General features: G+C 41.8%; 1 protein-coding gene, 4 long non-coding RNA genes and 1 other non-coding gene across 8 annotated transcripts in view; 4 read left to right on the top strand and 2 right to left on the bottom strand.

Annotated features, from left to right (window-relative positions):
- The window catches only part of LOC144007448 (uncharacterized), a 224,785-nt gene that overhangs the window by 92,615 nt on the left and 111,622 nt on the right, over positions 1-20,548 (bottom strand). The gene's annotated exons all lie outside the window — the stretch shown is intronic.
- LOC144007521 (uncharacterized) lies at positions 623-5,570 on the bottom strand. Its single transcript, XM_077507250.1, has 4 exons — positions 4,347-5,570; positions 3,477-3,605; positions 3,057-3,305; positions 623-1,046 (listed from the first exon to the last, which is right to left on the bottom strand). The coding sequence occupies exons 1-4, from the start codon at positions 4,519-4,521 to the stop codon at positions 730-732; spliced, it is 870 nt and encodes a 289-aa protein (XP_077363376.1). The 5' UTR covers positions 4,522-5,570; the 3' UTR covers positions 623-729.
- On the top strand, positions 4,084-6,964 carry LOC144007522 (uncharacterized). Its single transcript, XR_013280200.1, has 4 exons — positions 4,084-5,026; positions 5,484-5,597; positions 6,164-6,371; positions 6,469-6,964. It is a non-coding gene; the product is annotated as an uncharacterized LOC144007522 (long non-coding RNA).
- Positions 8,928-10,413, top strand: LOC144007700 (uncharacterized). Of its 2 annotated transcripts, none has more exons than XR_013280315.1 (3): positions 8,928-9,124; positions 9,253-9,413; positions 9,491-10,413. It is a non-coding gene; the product is annotated as an uncharacterized LOC144007700 (long non-coding RNA). The 2 variants fall into 2 exon arrangements; XR_013280314.1 differs by having other exon boundaries at positions 8,928-9,128.
- LOC144007879 (uncharacterized) lies at positions 11,871-13,008 on the top strand. 2 transcript variants are annotated; one of them, XR_013280439.1, is made up of 4 exons: positions 11,871-12,378; positions 12,583-12,671; positions 12,747-12,850; positions 12,940-13,008. It is a non-coding gene; the product is annotated as an uncharacterized LOC144007879 (long non-coding RNA). The 2 variants fall into 2 exon arrangements; XR_013280438.1 differs by lacking the exon at positions 11,871-12,378 and having other exon boundaries at positions 12,468-12,671.
- trnai-uau (transfer RNA isoleucine (anticodon UAU)) lies at positions 15,553-15,625 on the top strand. Its single transcript has one exon. It is a non-coding gene; the product is annotated as a tRNA-Ile (tRNA).

Here is a 20,548-nt window from a genome sequence, read left to right as displayed (position 1 = left end):
GTTAGTTATTGAGTTATAAATGACTTGTTAACTGTATATTAATCATTTGTAACTATATATTAGAAATTAGTAAGACTAAGTTAACAAACTATTAGTAAATTACTTACTAATGACTTGTTAAGTATCAGTTAATAGTTTATATATGTTATTAGGACGCTATTATAAAGTGGTAGCTATTCCTCATTTATTAACTGTTAGTAAATGAGGAACAGTTGCAACTTTACAATAACATCCCAATAGTATAAATTACCTACTTACTAATACTTAACTTATATATTAGCTAATTCTTTACATATAAGATGTTAAGCATCTACTAATACCTGTGAAACCTTGTCAAACAACAGGTGGAACAAAGTACAGAATTTGGAGGTGAAATTTAAAATATAAAATTACAATGCCTTGTTCTACAGATACGCTTTTCTGTGTACATTTGACCAATGACACACCACAGAAATGTTGAACATTGGGTTTTTAATGTGTCATAAAATACACACTGAGCCATCACATAGCATAACTTGAGTATAAAACAGTAATAAACCCAGGCATCCCATGCAAACCCATTCCGGTTTGGACTCTTTTTGTGCAGGACATGAAAACAAAAATCAAAATCAAGCCTTTGGCATTTTTGACGTGAACATATTGTAGCACAACTTGGATGCTCTATACTTTATTTAGCGACACAGCTACAACCAAACTGCTCTAAGGCACCATCCCACAGCTAAACATCACCTAAGCTTTCTTAGACAGAGGAATCAGTTTCCCCTTTTTCTTTTGGTATTCAACATCCCTCAAAAGGTTTGGGTCATCATTCAACACTTTGAGGCATTTTTTTGCAAAGTCCTGTAGTCGTTGCTGTGGTGTATGAGCAATCAGCAACTCCTTGTATTTCTTCCGGGCCACAACAGCCAGCTCACAGATGGGTGCATTGGCGACGATGGTGTTTCGGTCAACACCGACCTTTCGATATGCCACACTCAGCTTTCTATCTTTCTTGTAAGCCTTAAGGACTTTCTTGTATCTCCTGACGACCTCTTCAGGATGACGTGCTGAAAATAACAGAAATTTAGTTAAGTATAAAAAACATACAAGTAGTGAATAAACACAGGGAATCACATACAGAAGCAAAGTGGTTGAAAAAGTAATGAAGATTACATGAGCACCGAGTAATTGCAGGGTCCAAGAGAGTGAACCCATCAGAAAATACATTTTGGAAAATAAAGTTTACACACAGAGACAGACAGATACAGACAGACAGAGAGATAATGTGATGTTATTTTTTGGTTTGTTTTTATTTATCGTCTGTATTGCTGTTATTTGCTTAGTCAACACTGTATTTTAATGCTTACGCCAACAAAGCACTTGGAATACAGATAGACTAGGTGATGTCTACATGCCTGGCAGATTTCAGTTACATTCAATAAATGAATTACAATGTGAATTTAAATCCACCCCAGATGATGTTCGACTGAATTTGAATTACAGGAAGTGTAACTTCATTTAATGCAATTCAGAGAAACCAATTCTCATCACATATCAGTGAGAATGAGTATATTCCACTAGTGTGTTCCAAACAAAATGTCCAAAATGTTTGAGCCGTCATTGAAAGGGATACTTTACACATTTTCCAATTTTCATCAGGTAAAAAGTAAAAACTTAATTATTTTTCCATGTTCAATTAACACCTTTAAAAGGGCATTTTGCCACCTGCTGTCGGCTGAAAATGACATCACACGTGCTGAGGGCCCAGGTAACAACCAATCACTGCTCAACTGGTAAACATTAGGTAAGTCCCTCAACACATGCGATGTCATTTTCAGTTGACAGCAGGTGCCAAAATGCCCTTTTAAAGCTGTAAATTGTACATGATTTTTTCATGTAATTAAGTTATCAAATCTATTATAAACAAAATAACTTTTTACTGATGAAAATTGGAAAATGTGTAAAGTATCCCTTTAAAGCACTGGTGTCAAACATACGGCCCGCGATCCGGATCAGGCCTGCAAATGGGTTTAATCTGGCCCGCAAGATAATTTTGTAAAGTTAGAAGAAAAAAATAATAATTGTAATGTCGGGTTAATTTATCAGCCGGCCACAATCAAAACATATAGATTTGTAATTTCACAAGCAGTCCTCAGATGAGCAATGCAACTTGTTATGGGAATCGTCCTTGATGTAATTATTTTACACACAACTTAAACTACAGTTTGTTTAATTATTATTATTTTTGTAATCATACACCAAGATAAATGTGTTAAATACGACACAAATTCAATTACTGGGAACACAAATATATATGACAACGATTAACATTCTTATAACATCATTAACTACGCCATGCAATGCATTCTGGGAACAATATACATGCAAAACAGGTCTATTTCACACGTCTGGAACGTATTGTGTTAGTAAGTGTTCGCGTTCCATTTGCATTCATGTTATTTTTCGGAACAATATGATTACAGTTGAGCTCCGTAATTTAGGGCTGGTCCACGAAAATCTGCGTATAAATGACGGCAATTGTTTTAAGTTATTTTCTCGATGCGGCCCACTTGATAATATATTTGCCTCCATATGCCCCCTGAGCTAACATGAGTTTGACACCCCTGCTTTAAAGGCTTAGATAAAGTAAGGTATTTTGGGAAATGAAGTGATGTACTACCATCATAAACTATGTCAAGGTTTTTACAATTTTGATGATCCGTTTTATCCGAGTCCACATTTAATGTTAATGAAAACAGTTACTACACTTTATTATTCACTATAATTAAGTCTTGTGTAGATAAAGTCCTTACAATAATATTTGTCTTATATACTATATAAAGCGTCATTGCTAAATACCATGACTTTCTTTGAATTTCATGGAATTTCAGTTCTACTTCCTGCAATTTGAATTTGAATCACAATTCTGTTTTCTGTTTGCCACCTCAATTTAAATTCAAGGACTGAATTCAAAACTAGGCGTCATTCTCAATTCAATTTTGACTTTTGTACAGGCCTGCCTGACACACATGAGGGTAGCAGGCGTTTTGCTTTCCTCTCTTTACATTTAGGCCTACCTCTCTGCTTGCCATGTCTTTTTTTCTTCTTTTTTTTCTTCCTCTTGTCCTTTTTCTTACGTCTCTGGTGGTGGTGCTTCTTTTTCTTCTTACGTCTTTTCTTCAATTTGTTGTCTGAATCGGAAGAATCAGATGATGAAGATGAGGAGCTGGATAAAGAGGAGTTGGATGGAGTGGAGGACATAGAGAAGGAAGCAGGAGAAGAGCTGGCTGAGGAAGATGTGTCAATTGTCCCACCATCATCTGCATCTACAACATAATAGAAAATACAATACTAAATGCACTACTTCGTATAATGACACAATTCAACCTACGTATTGTGTATATTCTTATCAACATTATTTATTAGGTTTTTAGTTTCCAAGTATCATTTTCAGATGAACAAACATGTTTTCCCAAGAAAGTGTTAGGACTACTTACTTTGACCAGCATTTTGGCGGAGGGAGTCTTCACAGATTTTTTCTGTGACTGTGTGCTGCTTCTTGGCCTCACAGAGCTTCCGCTGGTTCTCCTTAACTAAAAATAATGTTGGAGCCGTTGCCTCCGAATCTGGAATGATAGGATATTAAATGAAAACATCTCTAATCATAAAAGCCAGGTGAATGTAAAACACAATGAGTATCTGGCAATAGATATCTGCACTCGATCTTTGAATAACTGAACATCATCATCACCCATCACCAATACATGAATAGATATGTATGTACAGTGTATTTGAATAAACTATTAATATTAAGAAGAAGACTATTGTTATTATTATAGACTATTATTATATATACATGCTGTATATATACATAGAGCTCGGCAATATGGCCTTTTGGAATATCTTGATATTTTTATGTTAAGTTTTGCCTAACACTTGAATCAAACTTTTGATGCATACAATCACAGCAGTATGATAGTTCTTGTTTGACTGTTTTACAGCCAATTCAGTTATTCTGGGCATTTTTCAGCTAGACCAGTTTGGGTAAAAAAACAAACAAAAAATAAACAAAACAAAAAAACATGACAAAGGAAGGGTCTGGAATGGTCTATAGGTTGTATGCAGCCTGTGTTACTTTTCAAAAATAAACCATTCGACAAACTGTACGCCTACAGCAAGTTTTACAACTCATAGGGAGACTAATTGTACCTTCTTTTTAGACACACAATTCGTTCGTGCGCACTCAAACATAAACAACAAATTAAACATTGGACAGTTCACTAATCTGGTTGTATTATATAGCACAAATTTATGCTATCTGATCAAACATCTTTAACGAAAATATAACTCGCAGATAGTATGTTTACCGTCATTGCTGTTGTCCATGTGTACGTATCCCACGGCTGAAGTTGTCTTTTTACTGGAAGTGCCAGCTGTTGACTTCTTTCTCTTTCTCCCGGCAGTACCTGGATGTATCTCAGTATTTTGTGTATCATTGTTTGGAACACAGCTATCAAACATTTTACCGGACCGTGTGTTCATTGTTGGAAATCGATGCTAATGCTAGCTGCAGCCGCCAAAATGAACTTGCTGCGTTGAGTGAAGCCAGAAGCCACGAAGGATGGGCGTGTCTACCTCGACTGTCACTCACCAGTGGTGCGAGGTGATTGACAACCAACCAACATGAAGTAGGAGCCTGTTACAATTATGATTGGCTTGTTTCGACCAATAGCACGATTGTATTTCGTTGGAGGGAAAAGAACGATCTGGCGGGAGCTATGGTAACGCGGATTTGGGACACTTGTATGCGGAAAGAACAGAGGATTTGAACATACGTAGGCGCTAAAGTCATATTGCAGGTAGCCATGCCAGGTTTAGCCACTGAGCTAAGAGAGCTTATTGAAGGCAGAACTAAATCTAAAAGAAGACACAGAGAATTAATCAAATGGATGCAGAAGAAAAGGCTTCTAAGAAGACAGATGAAATGCCAAAAATGCAAACTCAGGATGAAATTCAAGGAATCGGTTTGTGTGGACAACTATGCATGGTATGTACATTTGTATTGCATGAAATGACAACATACATGGATATTTTGGTTCATTATTCTAGTGAAAATTAATTGTGAGCTAATAAGAGTGAGCAATATATATTGATTTACCTTAGCGCTAGTCTACAAATACACAATTGCACTCCTAGTACTACTACAACTGTTACGACTATTACTACAGTAATCTACAAGAATATAATCACAAGAACACTTCATTTTGTGTAGAGTTTATAGATCTGCTATTTTCAGAAAAAAATATACAGTATACTGAAAAAAAAAATCAACACTAAGGAACATATTAAACACATTAGCACATTTTATGTCAGTTCCTGGCAAGAAATATTTTCAGATGGGACACATTATTTCGAGGTCCTTGGCACGAAAGTTTTTGAAAATCACTGCTCTAGATGCTCCCCACGTATGTCACGTTCATATCTTTATTTGTATGTATTTTCAGGGTTTGCAAAAGCCAGAAACACAGAGGGAGGAAACTGAAGAGGTCAATTAGACACAGATCTATATTCAGAAATTCAAAGGTCTCACTCTTCAACTGGATGCGCTTTGTGTACAGGTATGCTATGGCATAAGTATATGATTTTAGTCTGTGGTGAAAAGTGCTCATTTCAATAGAAACACTGTATAACTGGGCTGTTATAATAGCAATTAGAGCCTATCCTGTAAAGCTTGTGATGATTATGTTATGGCACATCTGTCGACTCATGATGATAACAGGTGCTTGGAGTTACTTCACTTTTGTGATATATATTGCTAGAAGGTGTAATTTACAGCTTGCATTCTTGAATGTTTAATGCTGAGTTGGTCACCATTAGATCTGGTGGAAAAACATGAGGGTCTGACCCTACCTTGTGAAGCTCAATGGCAATTGGCTCTCTCAAGTTAGAGGATCTGTCAATTATTATTAGAAATAGAATTTTACAGATATCCTAAAGTATAATAGTCCTAAATGTGTTGCTTGAGCTCTCTAAAAAAACAAAAAAATTCCACAAGATGTTTTTGTCTAAACAGTAGTGGACAATTTTCATAGCTTACGGTGCAGTAAATGCGAGCTTAGTATATCAAATCCAAAATCTCTATATGTTTTTTAAATGCATTATAATATTTGCCCTATTCTATCAGATTTGCACAAGGCCTACATCTACGTCAAGTGGACATGATCAACGACGACATTTCTAGAAGCTCAACAACCCTGTCCAAGATGGCTCAAAAGCTGCGAGATGTGTGCACTACTGCGATGGACAGACATCAGCAAGCAAGTGGCCAGTACATTGGGGGTCGGCATCAGTTTGTCACCGTTGATGAGAGCCATTTCAGACATAAAAGAAAGGTAAGCAAGCACTGCAGTGCAAACTACCATTGAATGACAGATTACTCATTTTGTTTAAAGAAGAATACAGTACACTAATATTTTATGTTTTCAACAGTACGGACGGGGACGGATGGCTGGTGGCTGGAAGAGGAAGAAGTGGGTGTTCGGGATGCTAGGTGTGAACCGGAGAGGGAGAAGACATGCTAAGCCTGTTCTTCGCTTAGTTGAGAGAAGAAGAAGAAGAGATCTGGTGCCACTGATAGCTCATCATGTTAAAGTGGGATCTACAATAATAAGTGATGAGTGGCGTGCTTATCGCAATGCATTACCTCAGCTAGGTTACACCCATTTCACTGTTAATCACAGTGTATCATATGTCAATGCTCAAACAGGTGCACATACTCAGCACATAGAGAGGGCATGGAGAACGGTTAAGGAAAATGTGTGGAGACTCAGGGGGAATCGTACAGAGGAGTTACTGGTAGACCATCTCAGAGTTATTGAATGGCATGAGTGGCTTGCACGTAAGCATCACAAAGGGCCGTTAGGACGGATAATCCATGACATTGCTATGATGTATGGACATTAAATGTCCCTCTGAAATTCTATTATCAAGGGTTATCACAGGGGTCACCAACTCCGGTCCTCGAGGGCTAATATATCCAGCATGCTTTGGATGTTACCTTCCTCCAACACAGCTGATTCATATGATCAGCTCATCAGCTAGCTCTACAGAGGCCTGTTAACGATCCTGATCATTTGAACCAGGTGGATTAAGAGGAAGGAAACATCCAAGACATGCTGGACAGGTGCCCTTGAGGACCAGAGTTGGTGGCACCTGGTTTTGTACACAAAGTGTTCAAACCTCATGGGTTTACTGTTTTACACTCTTGTTACGCTGTGTGATCGCCGAGAACTTGTGTTACTATACATTAAACACGACATTCAACATTTCATCTGTGATGTTTCTTTGTTCAAATACAGTACACAAAAAGCCTGTGGGTGAACCAAAAATGAGGTACAAACATTTGATATTTTAAATATCAATTTTCCATACCATTGAACTTTTTCCACTCATTTGCTCTTCTATAAAGGTTCACTGGTATAGTATTAGTAGATGGTTAATAAACTATTAACAACTGCTGTAAAGAAGTGAGTTAATCTACAACTTAAATATTAGTTATTACTCTATTTATGTTATTGGGACGTTATTCTAAAGTTGCAACTACTCCACATTTACTAACATGTAATAAATGAGGAATAGTGGCAACTTTATAATAACGTCCCATTAACCTTTACAAAATATGAAGTAATACTTAACAATTCATTAGTAAGTAATTTGCTAATAGCTTGTTAACGATGTATGACTAATTTATTAAATATAGTTATGAATGATTAATATACAGTTAACAAGTCATTTAGAGCTCAATAACTAACAGTTTAATAATGACATTTTTACTATTTATAGACATCATTATAAAACCTAAACAAACAGTTAACAAACATTTAATAAGTCATTAACAACTAATTAATAAGTCATTAACAACTAATTAATAAGTCATTAACAACTAATTAATTAACAGTTTACTAAAGGTCTATTAACTAGTTATAACGGGTAGTTATTATAAAGTGTTACCAAAAACAAAAAGACCAATAGGTAGGCTACATGCTATAAGTCCCCATGAGCATCCTAACCAGATATGCATGGGGATGCAATTCCAGGCAGTGCGTTTTTCCCAGGTTGCCTGATTATGCATCCCCCCCCAAAACAATTTCAGTTTGTCCAATCCTCACATGCTTTTCAGGGGAGGCCCAGGGGACTACTAAGAGTAAGTGGGGTGAATTTGAAGTCCCCATGAGCATCCTAACCAAAGATGCATGGGGATGCAATTCCAGGCAGTGTGTTTTTCCCAGGTTGCCTGATTATGCATCCCCCCCCTAAAACAATTTCTGTTTGTCCAATCCTCACATGCTTTTCAGGGGAGGCCCAGGGGACGAGCAAGAGTAAGTGGGGTGAATTTGATGTCCCCATGAGCATCTTAGCCAGATATGCATGGGGATGCAATTCCAGGCAATGCGTTTTTCCCAGGTTGCCTGATTATGCATCCCCCCCCCTAAATCCATTTCTGTTTGTCCAATCCTCACATGCTTTTCAGGGGAGGCCCAGAGGACTAGCAAGAGTAAGTGGGGTGAATTTGAAGTCCCCATGAGCATCCTAACCAGATATGCATGGGGATGCAATTCCAGGCAGTGCGTTTTTCCCAGGTTGCCTGATTATGCATCCCCCCCCCAAAACAATTTCAGTTTGTCCAATCCTCACATGCTTTTCAGGGGAGGCCCAGGTTGCCTGATTATGCACCCCCCCCCCCCCCTAAATCCATTTCTGTTTGTCCAATCCTCACATGCTTTTCAGGGGAGGCCCAGGGGACTACTAAGAGTAAGTGGGGTGAATTTGAAGTCCCCATGAGCATCCTAACCAAAGATGCATGGGGATGCAATTTCAGGCAAGGTGAATGTTAAATATGCCTGCTGGACTGCATCCCAACCTGGTCATCATCCATCATAACACTGAAGGACTGGCGTGTCATGCGCAGGATATTACGTGTCACCATGAACTGCATTTTGCTGATGTTTTGTGCTTGACAGAAACACACCTGCAGGGGTCAGTGGCTGCTGGAGAGGCTGTCTTGGAAGGCTACACAATGTTTCACCGCAATCGAAGTGTTTCCTATTCAAACTGTCCCGACTTGGCAACCAAGCGTGGTGGCGGCGTAGGTATTTGTGTCAAAAATCACATCAGAGTCCAGGAAAAGAGATATGTACAGAATGTGACTGATATTGAATTTGTCGTTGTGAAACTTGAAGCTCCCATCAATATGTTGATTGCTGCTGTTTACAGGCCCCCTGGACAGAGTCTGCGCACATTTCTGACAAACCTGCAAAGTTTGCTACGCTATCTTGAAGTGATGGACCATCATCAGATCTTGGTATGTGGAGATTTCAATGAAGATGTGCGATCGCCCTCACACAAGCCCATTCTTGAACTGTTTCTCTCAAAAGGTTACACACAACTCATTTCTACTGCTACCACTGACAAAAACACATTGCTTGACCTCATTTTTATCTCTCGACCTCAGTGTGCTCTACATTCAGGTGTACTGCAAACCTACTACAGCTATCATAATCCTGTCTTCTGCGTTTTAAACACTGAAAGGTAAGTCATAGCAAAATAATGCAATTAAGCAGTTAGAAACATTAGATAAGATTGAGGCTCAAAATGTCCAAGGTGTCATAGGTAAATATTGTGGGAGGTGAGTGGTGGGAATGTTTTAAAAAGACTTGAGTCAAAAAGGGACTGACACATTTTATTTCTTTGACTCAATTTTTGTGTCAAAGAAATAACACAAACAAAAACTAGAGCTGCAAGCAGCTATAAAGGGCCCATGTTGGTTGTACTTGCATGTCGGGGTACTGGCATGTTTGGGTACTATTTCATAGGACAAGAACCATCTAAATTCTAAATCTTTTTGCCATGCTTTGTCGTTGCGAAGTTTCATAAAAAGGCCCAAAATGATGTTCAATTCCCAAAAGAAATGGCAGACTGCAAATTGCAGAACAAATCTCTAAACTATTCATGTTTGTGACAGGTCTGGTGTGTGCGCAAAGTTTTGTGAGTTTTTGCCCATGTTTAGACTAAAAAAAAGCAGCATTTTTCTTTACAAAAATGCATCGCTACAGCAAAGGCGTGCGAGAAAATGAAAAAAATTCGATAAGTTTTCATCTTAAACATCTTAAGATGAAACACACGAAAGTTGAAGACGACCGGATAAGTTTTGTATCAGGAGTCTGTTAAAATATGAGCCTTATAAAAGCCCCCAAAAATGGCTACAAATCCCAAAGTAAATCAAAATGGCAGACTTCCTGTTTGGTTTACCATATGGCTACAGAATACTTTTTTTGTAAGTTCAATGCTGATAGATATCGCTCCCAATTTTCACAAAGTTGAATCATACAATCGGAAAAGCTTCATAATAATGTCTAGAGTGCGCTAGTGAGCCATTTATTGCAAATTTTACACAAAAACTTTATGACAGGTCTGATGTGTATGCAAAGCTTCATGAGTTTTCGCACGTTTAGACGGAAAAAAAGCAGCATTTTACTTGGCAAACAATGCATTGCTATGGCAACGGTGTGAGACAAAATAATGAACTTTCGATAACTTTGCATCTTAAACATCTTAAGATGAAACACACCAAGTGTGAAGACGGTCGGATAAATTCTATGGGAGGAGTTTGTTAAAATATGACCCCTAAAAAAGGCCACAAAAAATGGATATAAATCCCAACATAAATCAAAATGGCGGACTTCCTGTTTGGTTTAGCATATGGTTCCAAGAGAATTTTTTTGTACATCGTGGCCTGTTATGTATGCCTCCAAATTATCATAGCGCTAGGTGAAACGTACAACCGGGAATGCTTCGTTAAAGAGGAATTTTTTAGCTCAAAATGTGATGCCCGGCCCCTGGGGGACTTCCTGTTGGGTTTAGCAAATGGCACCAAGAGACTTTTTTGTACATTGTGGGCTGTTACATATGTCTCCAAATTTTCATAGCTCTAGCTGCTTCGTACAACTGGGAATACTTCATTATGAAGGATTTTTTTCCTTTGCAAACAGTACATGCCACGGCAACAGCGTGTGACGAAATAAAAAGCTTTCAATAACTTTTTATCTTCAACATCTTAAGATGAATCACAGCAAGTTTGAAGATGATCGGATAAACTCTGTAGGAGGAGTTCGTTAAAATAAGACCCCTATGAAATGGCCAAAAAAATGGCAACGTGTTCCAAAGTAAATCAAAATGGTGGACTTCCTGTTACGTTTAGCAAATGGTTCAAAAAGAGTTTTTTGTACCTTGGGGGCTGTTACATATGTCTTCAAATTTTGGTAACTCTCGGTGAAACGTACAGCCGGAATGAAAGCTTCATTAAGTAAGAATTCTGAAATGCAAAATTTGATGCCCCGCCTCTGGCAGACTTTCTGTTCGGTTTAGCAAATGGCACTAACAGACTTTTTTGTTGGTCGTAGTCTGTTACATCTGTGTACCAATTTTCGTAGCTCTAGATTAAACGTCCAACCGGCAATGCTTTGTTAAGTAAGAATTTTGAAACTCTAAATTTGAAGACCCACCCCCGTTATATACTCTGTCAAAAACTTTTGATTTTTTTACCATTATGTTGTCCCAGGTTTTGAGATGGTACAGCCCAAGTTTGAAGTCAATTCGGTTAATTGTGAAGAAGGGGGCAAAAGTATGACCCCTGTAAATGTGCAAAAATGGGCCATATTCGACATTAAAATACTCATACCTCACTTCCTCTCTATTTTAGGGTACACCTATCACAGAGGTATTTGTTCATCTGGATGTGCTACAGGTGCCACACAATTTTCGTAGCTGTAGGACAATCGTAGCGGGACAGGGATCCATTAAACCTATGTAGGGGGCGCTAAAGATCAATTTTTCTGTTATCATGTATGGCGACTTCAAAATATCAAATTTTTCGCAGGACCGATGTGTGTGTAAAGTTTGGTGAGTTTTTGTTCATGTTTAGTGTCTCAAAAATGCGATTGTTTGCGGAAAAGAATAATAATAACAAAGAAAAATAATAATAATAATAAGAAGAAGAATTCCTTCAGGAACAATAGGGACCTCGCAACGGAATCTGTCCTCATTTGCATGAGAGGTGAAACAGAAGAATTATGAAAAATGTTGAAATGGTGACATGTCAAGTTGAGTTTGGGTGCATGTGTGGGTGGGAGCGGTGTTTTTTTTTTTTCTCCTTTTAAATTAACATTTTAACATATGTATAAATCATTAGCATGAGGTGAGAACAGAAAACAGACAAGGTAAGTAGCACCATTCAATGCATTCTTTTTTTTTTTTTTGGACATGTAATTTTACTCCCTTCTTATTTTAACAGGATTCTTTACTATACAGAAAAAGCAATTCCTTCCAGAATGGAGCAAACAGGTATCTAAGTGTGTTCATGTCAAGTATGTGAATTCTTAGTTGCTCATGAGTGTGCTGTATTAATTAATTGTAAAGCTGTTGTAAACAATGAAATGATTGATAGTTGAATATATTGTAAGCAATGTCCAAGACTGTCTCGGCACTCTGTAGCATCACAGAACATTGAACTCACTGATTCTGTTTTCTAATTCTCTCTCCAAAAAGACTTGGAGAACAAGTGCCAAAATATGTACATCACGGAACAGGGACTCTAACACCTGTGGCGGCCAAGCAGGACTTCTCTCCATTCTTGTGTAAGTGTCAATAATGCAGCATATATTTCACAGATATTGTTATCACCACCTTGTACGTGTTTTTTTAATTGACAGACACTGAGACAAAGAATGGATTGGTCGTTGACTATTAGAAGCTTAACTTTGCTGGGATGAGATCTCTATGAGGCATGGCCATTCCTATGTAATGAATGGAAAAGGTAAGTAGCATCATTACACATCTCTTTTTGGGGGTTTGGGGGTTCAAAACAGTAAATGCAGTAATTTTACTTTCCTTTACTATTTGTAGGTTACTTATGTGGAGAAGTAGCAGTTCATTCCAGAATTAAGCAAAGCTACGCTCTTTAAAAAAAAAAAACAAACAAAAAAAAAAAACAGAATCCCGCTCCCCTCCCCTCCCCCTTCCTCCCCCCCGTCGCCTCTCCCTCCTCGCCTTTTCCCTTGTCGCCCTCCCTCCTCCTCCCCCCCCCCGCCTCCTGCCCTGCAGCCGCCCTTTCGCCTTCTTGTCGTCTTCTCCCCGCTTCCTCCCCCCCCCCCCCCCCTTCCCTCTCTGCCCTGCGGCCCCTCCCCCTCCCTCTCCCTGGGCCTGGGGCTCCCTCCCCGGCCCGGGCGTCGGGCTCCGGGGGCCGGGCGAGGGTTTGGGGCCTGCCCCACTCCGGTATAACTCCTGGCGCCCCGGGCGGGCTCCGGTGGCCGGTGGGCTGTCCGGTAGCCCTGCTGCGCTGGCTGTCCGCCCATTGTGGTGCCGGGTGGATGAGGTGGGGGGCGGGTGGGGGTGGGGGTGCTGGGGGGCGGGCGTGCCACCTACACCCGCCGGGTTGGGTGAGGCCCCGCTGGTCGCTCCTCTTACTCACTTCACTAGCTTGCACTATACACTTTGTAAATGTACACATAGGGCACACAACACATTTCTTGGTGGGGTGGGGAAGGGTGGAAACACCGTCTTCACCCTTCAACTCCCCTCCAATTTTAATGCACCTCACGTCCAAGGGGAGGGGTGAGTTGGGGCGGGGAGCCATCAGAGGGGATGGACTGCAGTGCCTGGCAGCGCTGTGGTCCCCCCCATTTGTGTCCCTGCCCCACCACTTTGTCCCTCCATTCCCTTTTTTAATGCACCACACATATACATATTCATTTTTTGGGGGGGGATACGGGTGTGTCGGAGTAGGGGAAATTTTTTCCCTCTGCTCCGACTCACCTGCTCCCAATTTTAATGCACCACACGCACACACTTGTATATACACTGGGTGGGGCCACATTCACGGTGTAAGGGTAGAGCTCGCCAGTCGGCGAGCTGGCGGACTCAGTAACAGGGTTAGGTGTCACTAGTACTCTGGCGTGACGACCGGGGCCTCTCCCCACCGGGCTCGGTGTTCTGGTGTTCCGCCTTCTCCCCTGGTGCTTCCTCCTCTGCTTCCCCCCTCCCGCCGCTGTGCAAATCTCGCGCGGCTGGAGGTGGGGTGGGCACATCTTCCCTCTCTCCGCTGCTGCCCGGTGCCGGTTTCCGGGGGGGGGGGGTTCTCGCGGGGGGCCGGGTTCGCGGGGGGGATGGCGGCCGTCGGGGGGGGGCGGCTTGTTTGGGGGGGGGGTGGAGGTATGGGTGGGTGGGGGGTTGGGTGCTGGGGGTCGGGGTGTGTTCGGGGGTTTGGGGGTCGGGGGTGGTGGGGCCTGGGTCGTGGTGGATGGCGGGTTTGGGTGGGGTGCGGGGGGGTCGTGGGGGGATGGGGGCTGGGGACCGGTGGGGCGCTGTGGGGGCCCGCTGGGCCTCGTTCTGCGGCCTTGGGCTCGGGGGTGTGGGCCGGGGCTGGGGCGGGGGTGTTCCGGGTGTCTGGGTCGGCTCGCCGACCGGTGTCCGCTCGGGTGGCTTGGGGGTGGCCTTGGTGCTGCCGCTGCCTGGGGATTCCGGGGGGGGGGCGGTGCTCGCTTTGCTGGACCGCGGTTGACGGCTTCTTTCTTTGGTGGTGGTCCTTATGCATGCCAGATCCGTCGCACCAGCATCTACTGAAACTCAACAGAAGTACCCTCTCCCTCCCACAGCCCCTTGAATCAGTTGGTGCTGGTGTCTGTGGTTCTCACTTTGCTTTATCTATCCTTCCCTCCTTCCTCTCTTTAGTTTTTCCTCTGGTCACTTGAGATCTTAATTTATTAGAAGTATGAGGTTTCTGGGGTTGGCATAAGACTCTGGTTTTGTAACCACGCAGGAGGGGTCTTGTTGGTGCTGGACTTCACTTTGATGGATTGGATGTACTGGCTTCTATTGATCTCACTCTGCCTTATCGATCCTTCCCTCCTTCCTCTCTTTAGTTTTTCCTCTGGGCTCTTGAGATCTCGCTAAATTTGCTGGAATTTAGAGGCTTCCGGGATTGGCGTAAGACTTTGATTTTGTAACCATGGGGAAGGCAGGAAGTGTTTGGTCGGTGCTGGATGTCACTTTGATTTACCTTTCTTTTCTCTTTATTTCTTTTTTTTTCTGACCTTTTCTCTGGTCTCCTGACCATTTAAATCTCACGACTCTGGAAAGATTCTGAAGTACCTGGTTAAGGCGAAGGGTAATGGGATATTTATAAGGTTTTAGGTGAATGAATGAGTATAAATTTATACGTATTTGCACGCACGCACACGCACGCACGCAAACGCACGCAAACGCACACACGCAAACGCACGCACGCACGCAAACGCACGCACGCACGCAAACGCACGCAAACGCACGCACACATACACACACAAAAAAAAAAAAAAAAAAAAAAAGAGCAATGATGACAAGACGTTGAATCGGTAAGACTACCGAATGAACAATTCTGAGCTCTTAAAAAAAAAAAAAAAAAAAGAGGGGAAACTCTCTCTAAAATCAGGAATGCTATGCTGTTTGCCAACCCTGCCAAAAGGATAAACGCCAATGACTGTTTCCATGGTGTAGTGGTGATCACATTCGCCTTATGCGCGGAAGGTCCCTGGATCGAAACCGGGTGGAAACAGCGCAATTTTCTTTGTATTTGCAATGAAAACTGAGTATCCAAAAAGTGAATTGCACAAGCATCCACCTTCCCATCAGGGAATCGAAACCCGGTGTTGTGGAGGCAAGAATTTGGACTGTATAGGTCTGATTCAATTTGGGTATTTCTCTTTTCGCCCCCGGGGTGTCGGTCAGAACACAAGGAATGATGAAGCGAAGATGTGGACTTGCAGCTTTATTCCAGGGCTCGAAATGTCATAAGCAGGCAGTTTACAATAGGTGCACAGTGGTAGGTACAGGCGTACAGGGATACAGGCAGGGGCCACTAGGGTACAGGTGCCAGGCTAACTAGGGATGCTTGGAGTCCTTCTGTGGCTCTGTGTGTGCATGGTATTATCTATGTGGTTGCGAACAAAGTGTGAATGTATCTGTAGAGCTGGAGTGAGAGGATGTGAATGGGGGTGTGTGTGTGTGGTTCTGTAATAGACAGAAATGATACAGTGTATGAGTTTACCGCATTAATTATTAGCACACAGTGGTTGTCTAAATAATAATAGTTAGGCTGCAACATTATTAATTTACCACATAAACAGACACTAGCTTAACTTGCACATGAATGACTATAGACACACTAGGAAGGTGCACAACATACTAAACATGAACTGATTACTTAAAGTACGATGTACCTAACTAAGTAACATTACTAAACAGTGATTCTGGCCAACTACGGCCGTGGACGTCACGTAATGGCGGCGCCCACCGCGAGCGCAATGCCCCGACTGACGGCAAACATGACGTGCCAAAGTGACAAACGTACAAGTAAGCAACCAATACTTTCGTGCACTTCTCTACCAGTGTCTAACATACAGGCGAGAGCACGTTTATGCAGGTAAACAGTGTTTAAGGCACGTTGCTACGGAGCGGACTTTTAACGAGCTGCTCAACGAGCTGTCAATCAAATCCGCGTTCGAAGCTTAAGGCACACAACAGCCAAAACGGCGCGGCATATAAGCACAAATACAGTAACTAAACCCTGTTCAGTGTACTCACTGGTGGTCAAAGACGCACACGATCAACACAGCTCTGAATCACTTCTGTCATGGCGACATCCAACTGAACACTAACTGCTGCAACTGCAGGTAGCGGACGTGACCCAGGATGCAATGCGCGCGTCAATATGGGTAAATATGACGTCACTCTACTCTTAGCATAGAAATAGACAAGCACAACAATAATAACTATTTACGTCTAGAACCTTTCTAACACCCGGTCTTCCGCGTGACCGGCGGAGATACTATCCACTATACTAACGAGGAAAGGACTCTGCTTTGGCAACCTGGACAGGCGTAGAGGGGAAACTGTCACTAAAATTGAGCAAGCCAGTCAGCTATGCCGTTTACCAAACCTGTCAACAGGATAAAGGCCAGTGACTGTTTCCCTGGTGTAGTGGTTATCACGTTAGCCTCACGCGCAAAAGGTCCCTGGCTTGAAACTGGGTGGAAACACGGCAATTTTCTTTGCATTTGCAATGAAAACTGAGTATCCAAAAAGTGAATTGCACAAGCATACAACTCCCCATCAGGGAATCGAACCCCGGTCTTCCGCGTGACAGGCGGAGATACTATCGACTATACTAATGAGGAAAGGACTCTGTTTTTCCTACCTGGGCAGGCGTAGAGGGGAAACTGTCTCTTACGGGCACGCACGCAAGCTATGCTGTTTGCCAACCCTGCCAACAAAGACACTACCAGCGTCTGTTTCCATGGTCTAGTGGTTATCACATTCGCCTTACGCGCGGAAGGTCCCTAGATTGAAACCGGGTGGAAACAGGGCAATTTTCTTTGTATTTGCAATGAAAACGGAGTCTCCAAAAAGTTAATTGCACAAGCATACATTTCCCCATCGGGGAATTGAACCCCGGTTTTCCGCAGGACAGGCAGAAATACTATCCACTATACTAAGTAGGAAAGGACTCTGGTTTTGCTACCTGGACAGGCGTAGAGGGGAAACTGTCACTAAAATTGAGCAACCCAAGGCAGCTATGCCGTTTGCCAAACCTGTCAACAGGAAACAGGCCAGTGACTGTTTCCCTGGTGTAGTGGTTATCACGTTAGCCTCACGCGCAAAACGTCCCTGGCTCGAAACCGGATGGAAACACGGCAATTTTATTTGTATTTGCAATGAAAACTGAGTATCCCAAAAGTGAATTTCAGAAGCATCCACCTCCCCGTCAGGTAATCGAAACCCGGTCTTCCGCGTGACAGGCAGAGATACTATCCACTACACTAACGAGGAAAGGACTGGGTTTTTGCTACCTGGACAGGCATAGAGGGGAAACTGTCTCTAAAATCAGGAATGCCAGCAAGCTATGCTGTTTGCCAAACCTGCCAACAAAGACAATGCCAACGTCTGTTTCTATGGTGTAGTGGTTATCACATTAGCCTCACGCGCGGAAGGTCCCTGAATCGAAACCGGGTGGAAACAGGGCAATTTTCTTTGTATTTGCAATGAAAACTGAGTAGCCAAAAAGTGAATTGCACAAGGATCCACCTCCCCGTCTGGGAATCGAACCCCGGTCTTCCACGTGACAGGTGGGGATACTATGGACTATCCTAACGAGGAAAGGACTCTGCTTTTGTTATCTGAACAGACGTCGAGGCGAAACTGTCTAAAATCAGGAATGCCAGCAAGCTATGCTGTTTGCTAACCCTGTCAACAAAGACAATGCCAGCGTCTGTTTCCATGGTGTAGCGGTTATCACATTCGCCTCGCGCGCGAAAGGACTCTGTGTTTGCTACCGGGACCAATTGTATCTGAGTGCATACCACAGAACGGAACACTCCTCCCCCCGGCAACAGAACACTCCGCCCCCCTAAGCGGAACATTTCTCCCCCGCCAGGCTACGGTAGTCTGAAAGGACAAAAGGCCGAATAGCAACTTAATAAGGGAAAACCGAGTCTATTAATGGCCATGACAAACGAATCTTTATTGCACAAAGTCACAAACCTTCACAAAGGTAGCACATATGAAACAGACCAAAAAAAAAAAAGGTTTGTGGCGCAAAAACAACAGATTTGTTTTAAATGAAAGTCAGAGAGTCTCCTTGATTCCTTCGCACATTAAAAAACAGTATGCGACTATTATAAAACATTTACCGTAAAATAAAACATCTTTGAACAAGTCCCCCCTGTTTTAATCCGGGATAAAACATTTGACGATAATATTCGTCAGTAAAACACAAGGGGTCTATATTCTAAGCCGACGTTTAAAGTGTGTAAAGACATCGCTAAAGTAAACTCTCGGAATAACTTTAAATAGTAAAACATTAGCCTCACAAATAATTAGTCAATACAGGAATCGAGTAGGTAAATGTTGATTACAAATTTTAACAGTAGACGTACGCATTAAATAAAAACACAAGCAGACATTTAATACTCCGTAAAAAAACATAAAGTATAGATACTCGTCCGTATAATAATTAGGTTAGCGTTAAAAAAAATCCATATTCTAAGTAAACATTCAATACTAGTTAGTGTACGTCATAAAACAGTCTTTACTTAGCTAAAAGTACACTGTTTTACAAAGATGCAGATCCCATACTTGCAAATATTTGCTCATTTGTTTTGCACAGCTAGTAAAAGCGCGAGTGTGAGACAAACAATTTTACTCTTTGATGCGGGTGTTGATCACAAAATTCCTTATTAAAGCTACATACAGCCCTCAACATATTCGCTCCCATCCATTTTCACCGATTCATTGTATTGGATTTTGTAAGACCCTGAGAATATTGCGGTACATCTGTATCTGTTTCAGTTTTGTAGCAATTAGCGTTGGAGTATAGTTAAGTTAAAAAGAAAATGTGTAAACACGTTTTGTTATTATTAGTTAGTATTAGTATTTTAAAACATTTCACAGTAACCGTAAGGAGAACTAAAAAGTTTCATAAAGGTAATAATTTGACTTTATAAAAAAAAAAACAGTGCCTAATTTAACTCAACTCAAGTTTATTTATACAGCGCCTTCAAACAGCCTGAGCTCTCTCAAAGCGCCATCATAAACTTAATATCAAAAGTAGATAAATATACAAATAAAATTGATCGTAAATGAATAAGAAGTAGATGTGTAAATAAGTATCCATATATTAACATAAAATACATCAGACTCCTTAAAATGATACAAAGTAAACCAAATAACTTAAAAATTAATGAACACCATCCATTTTCTTGACCGCTTATTCCTCACAAGGGTCGCGGGGGGTGCTGGCGCCTATCTCAGCTGACTCTGGGCAGTAGGCGGGGGACACCCTGGACTGGTTGCCAGCCAATCGCAGGGCACACAGAGATGAACAACCATCCACACTCACAAGCACACCTGGGGACAATTCGGAACGTCCAATTAACCTGCCATGCATATCTTTGGAATGTGGGAGGAGACATATAAATAAAACAAAAAGCGACGTGGCTACTCACACGTAAGAAACAGAACCAAAACAAGGACTATAGCAGATGAGAATATTATCAAATGATGACACAGAGAATACTTGGACACGACGGTGAGCAAGTAGTAATCTGACAGCTTCTGGCTGCTCCTTGGAGTCCTTTTAAAGTCATGATTACTCACGAGTTGCAGGTGTGGCGCTGGGGAACGCCCCCCTCATCACTGGCACTGCAACAACAAACACAACAGGACTGAGATCCGAACCATGACAGAGGGTGTGAGATCGAGTCCTGCCTCCGGCCTTGCTGGGTAGACTTTTCGAGTTCTCCCTGTGTGAGTTTTCTCCTCCCAAATTCCTAAAACAAACACGCGTAGTAGGTAAATTAAAGAGTCTAAATTGTCCCGATGTGTAAATATGCGTGTAAAAAATTGTTTATCTACGCGTACCTTCGGAAAGAAAACGGGGTTCGTAGGGAAAAAAAATTAATCGTTCAATCAAAAGTTAAAT

Source organism: Festucalex cinctus, chromosome 19, assembly GCF_051991245.1.
Source record: "Festucalex cinctus isolate MCC-2025b chromosome 19, RoL_Fcin_1.0, whole genome shotgun sequence".
Taxonomy (NCBI): Eukaryota; Metazoa; Chordata; class Actinopteri; order Syngnathiformes; family Syngnathidae; genus Festucalex; species Festucalex cinctus.
The sequence above is the reverse complement of the archived record's forward strand: the minus strand, read 5'-3'. Positions and strand labels throughout refer to the sequence as shown.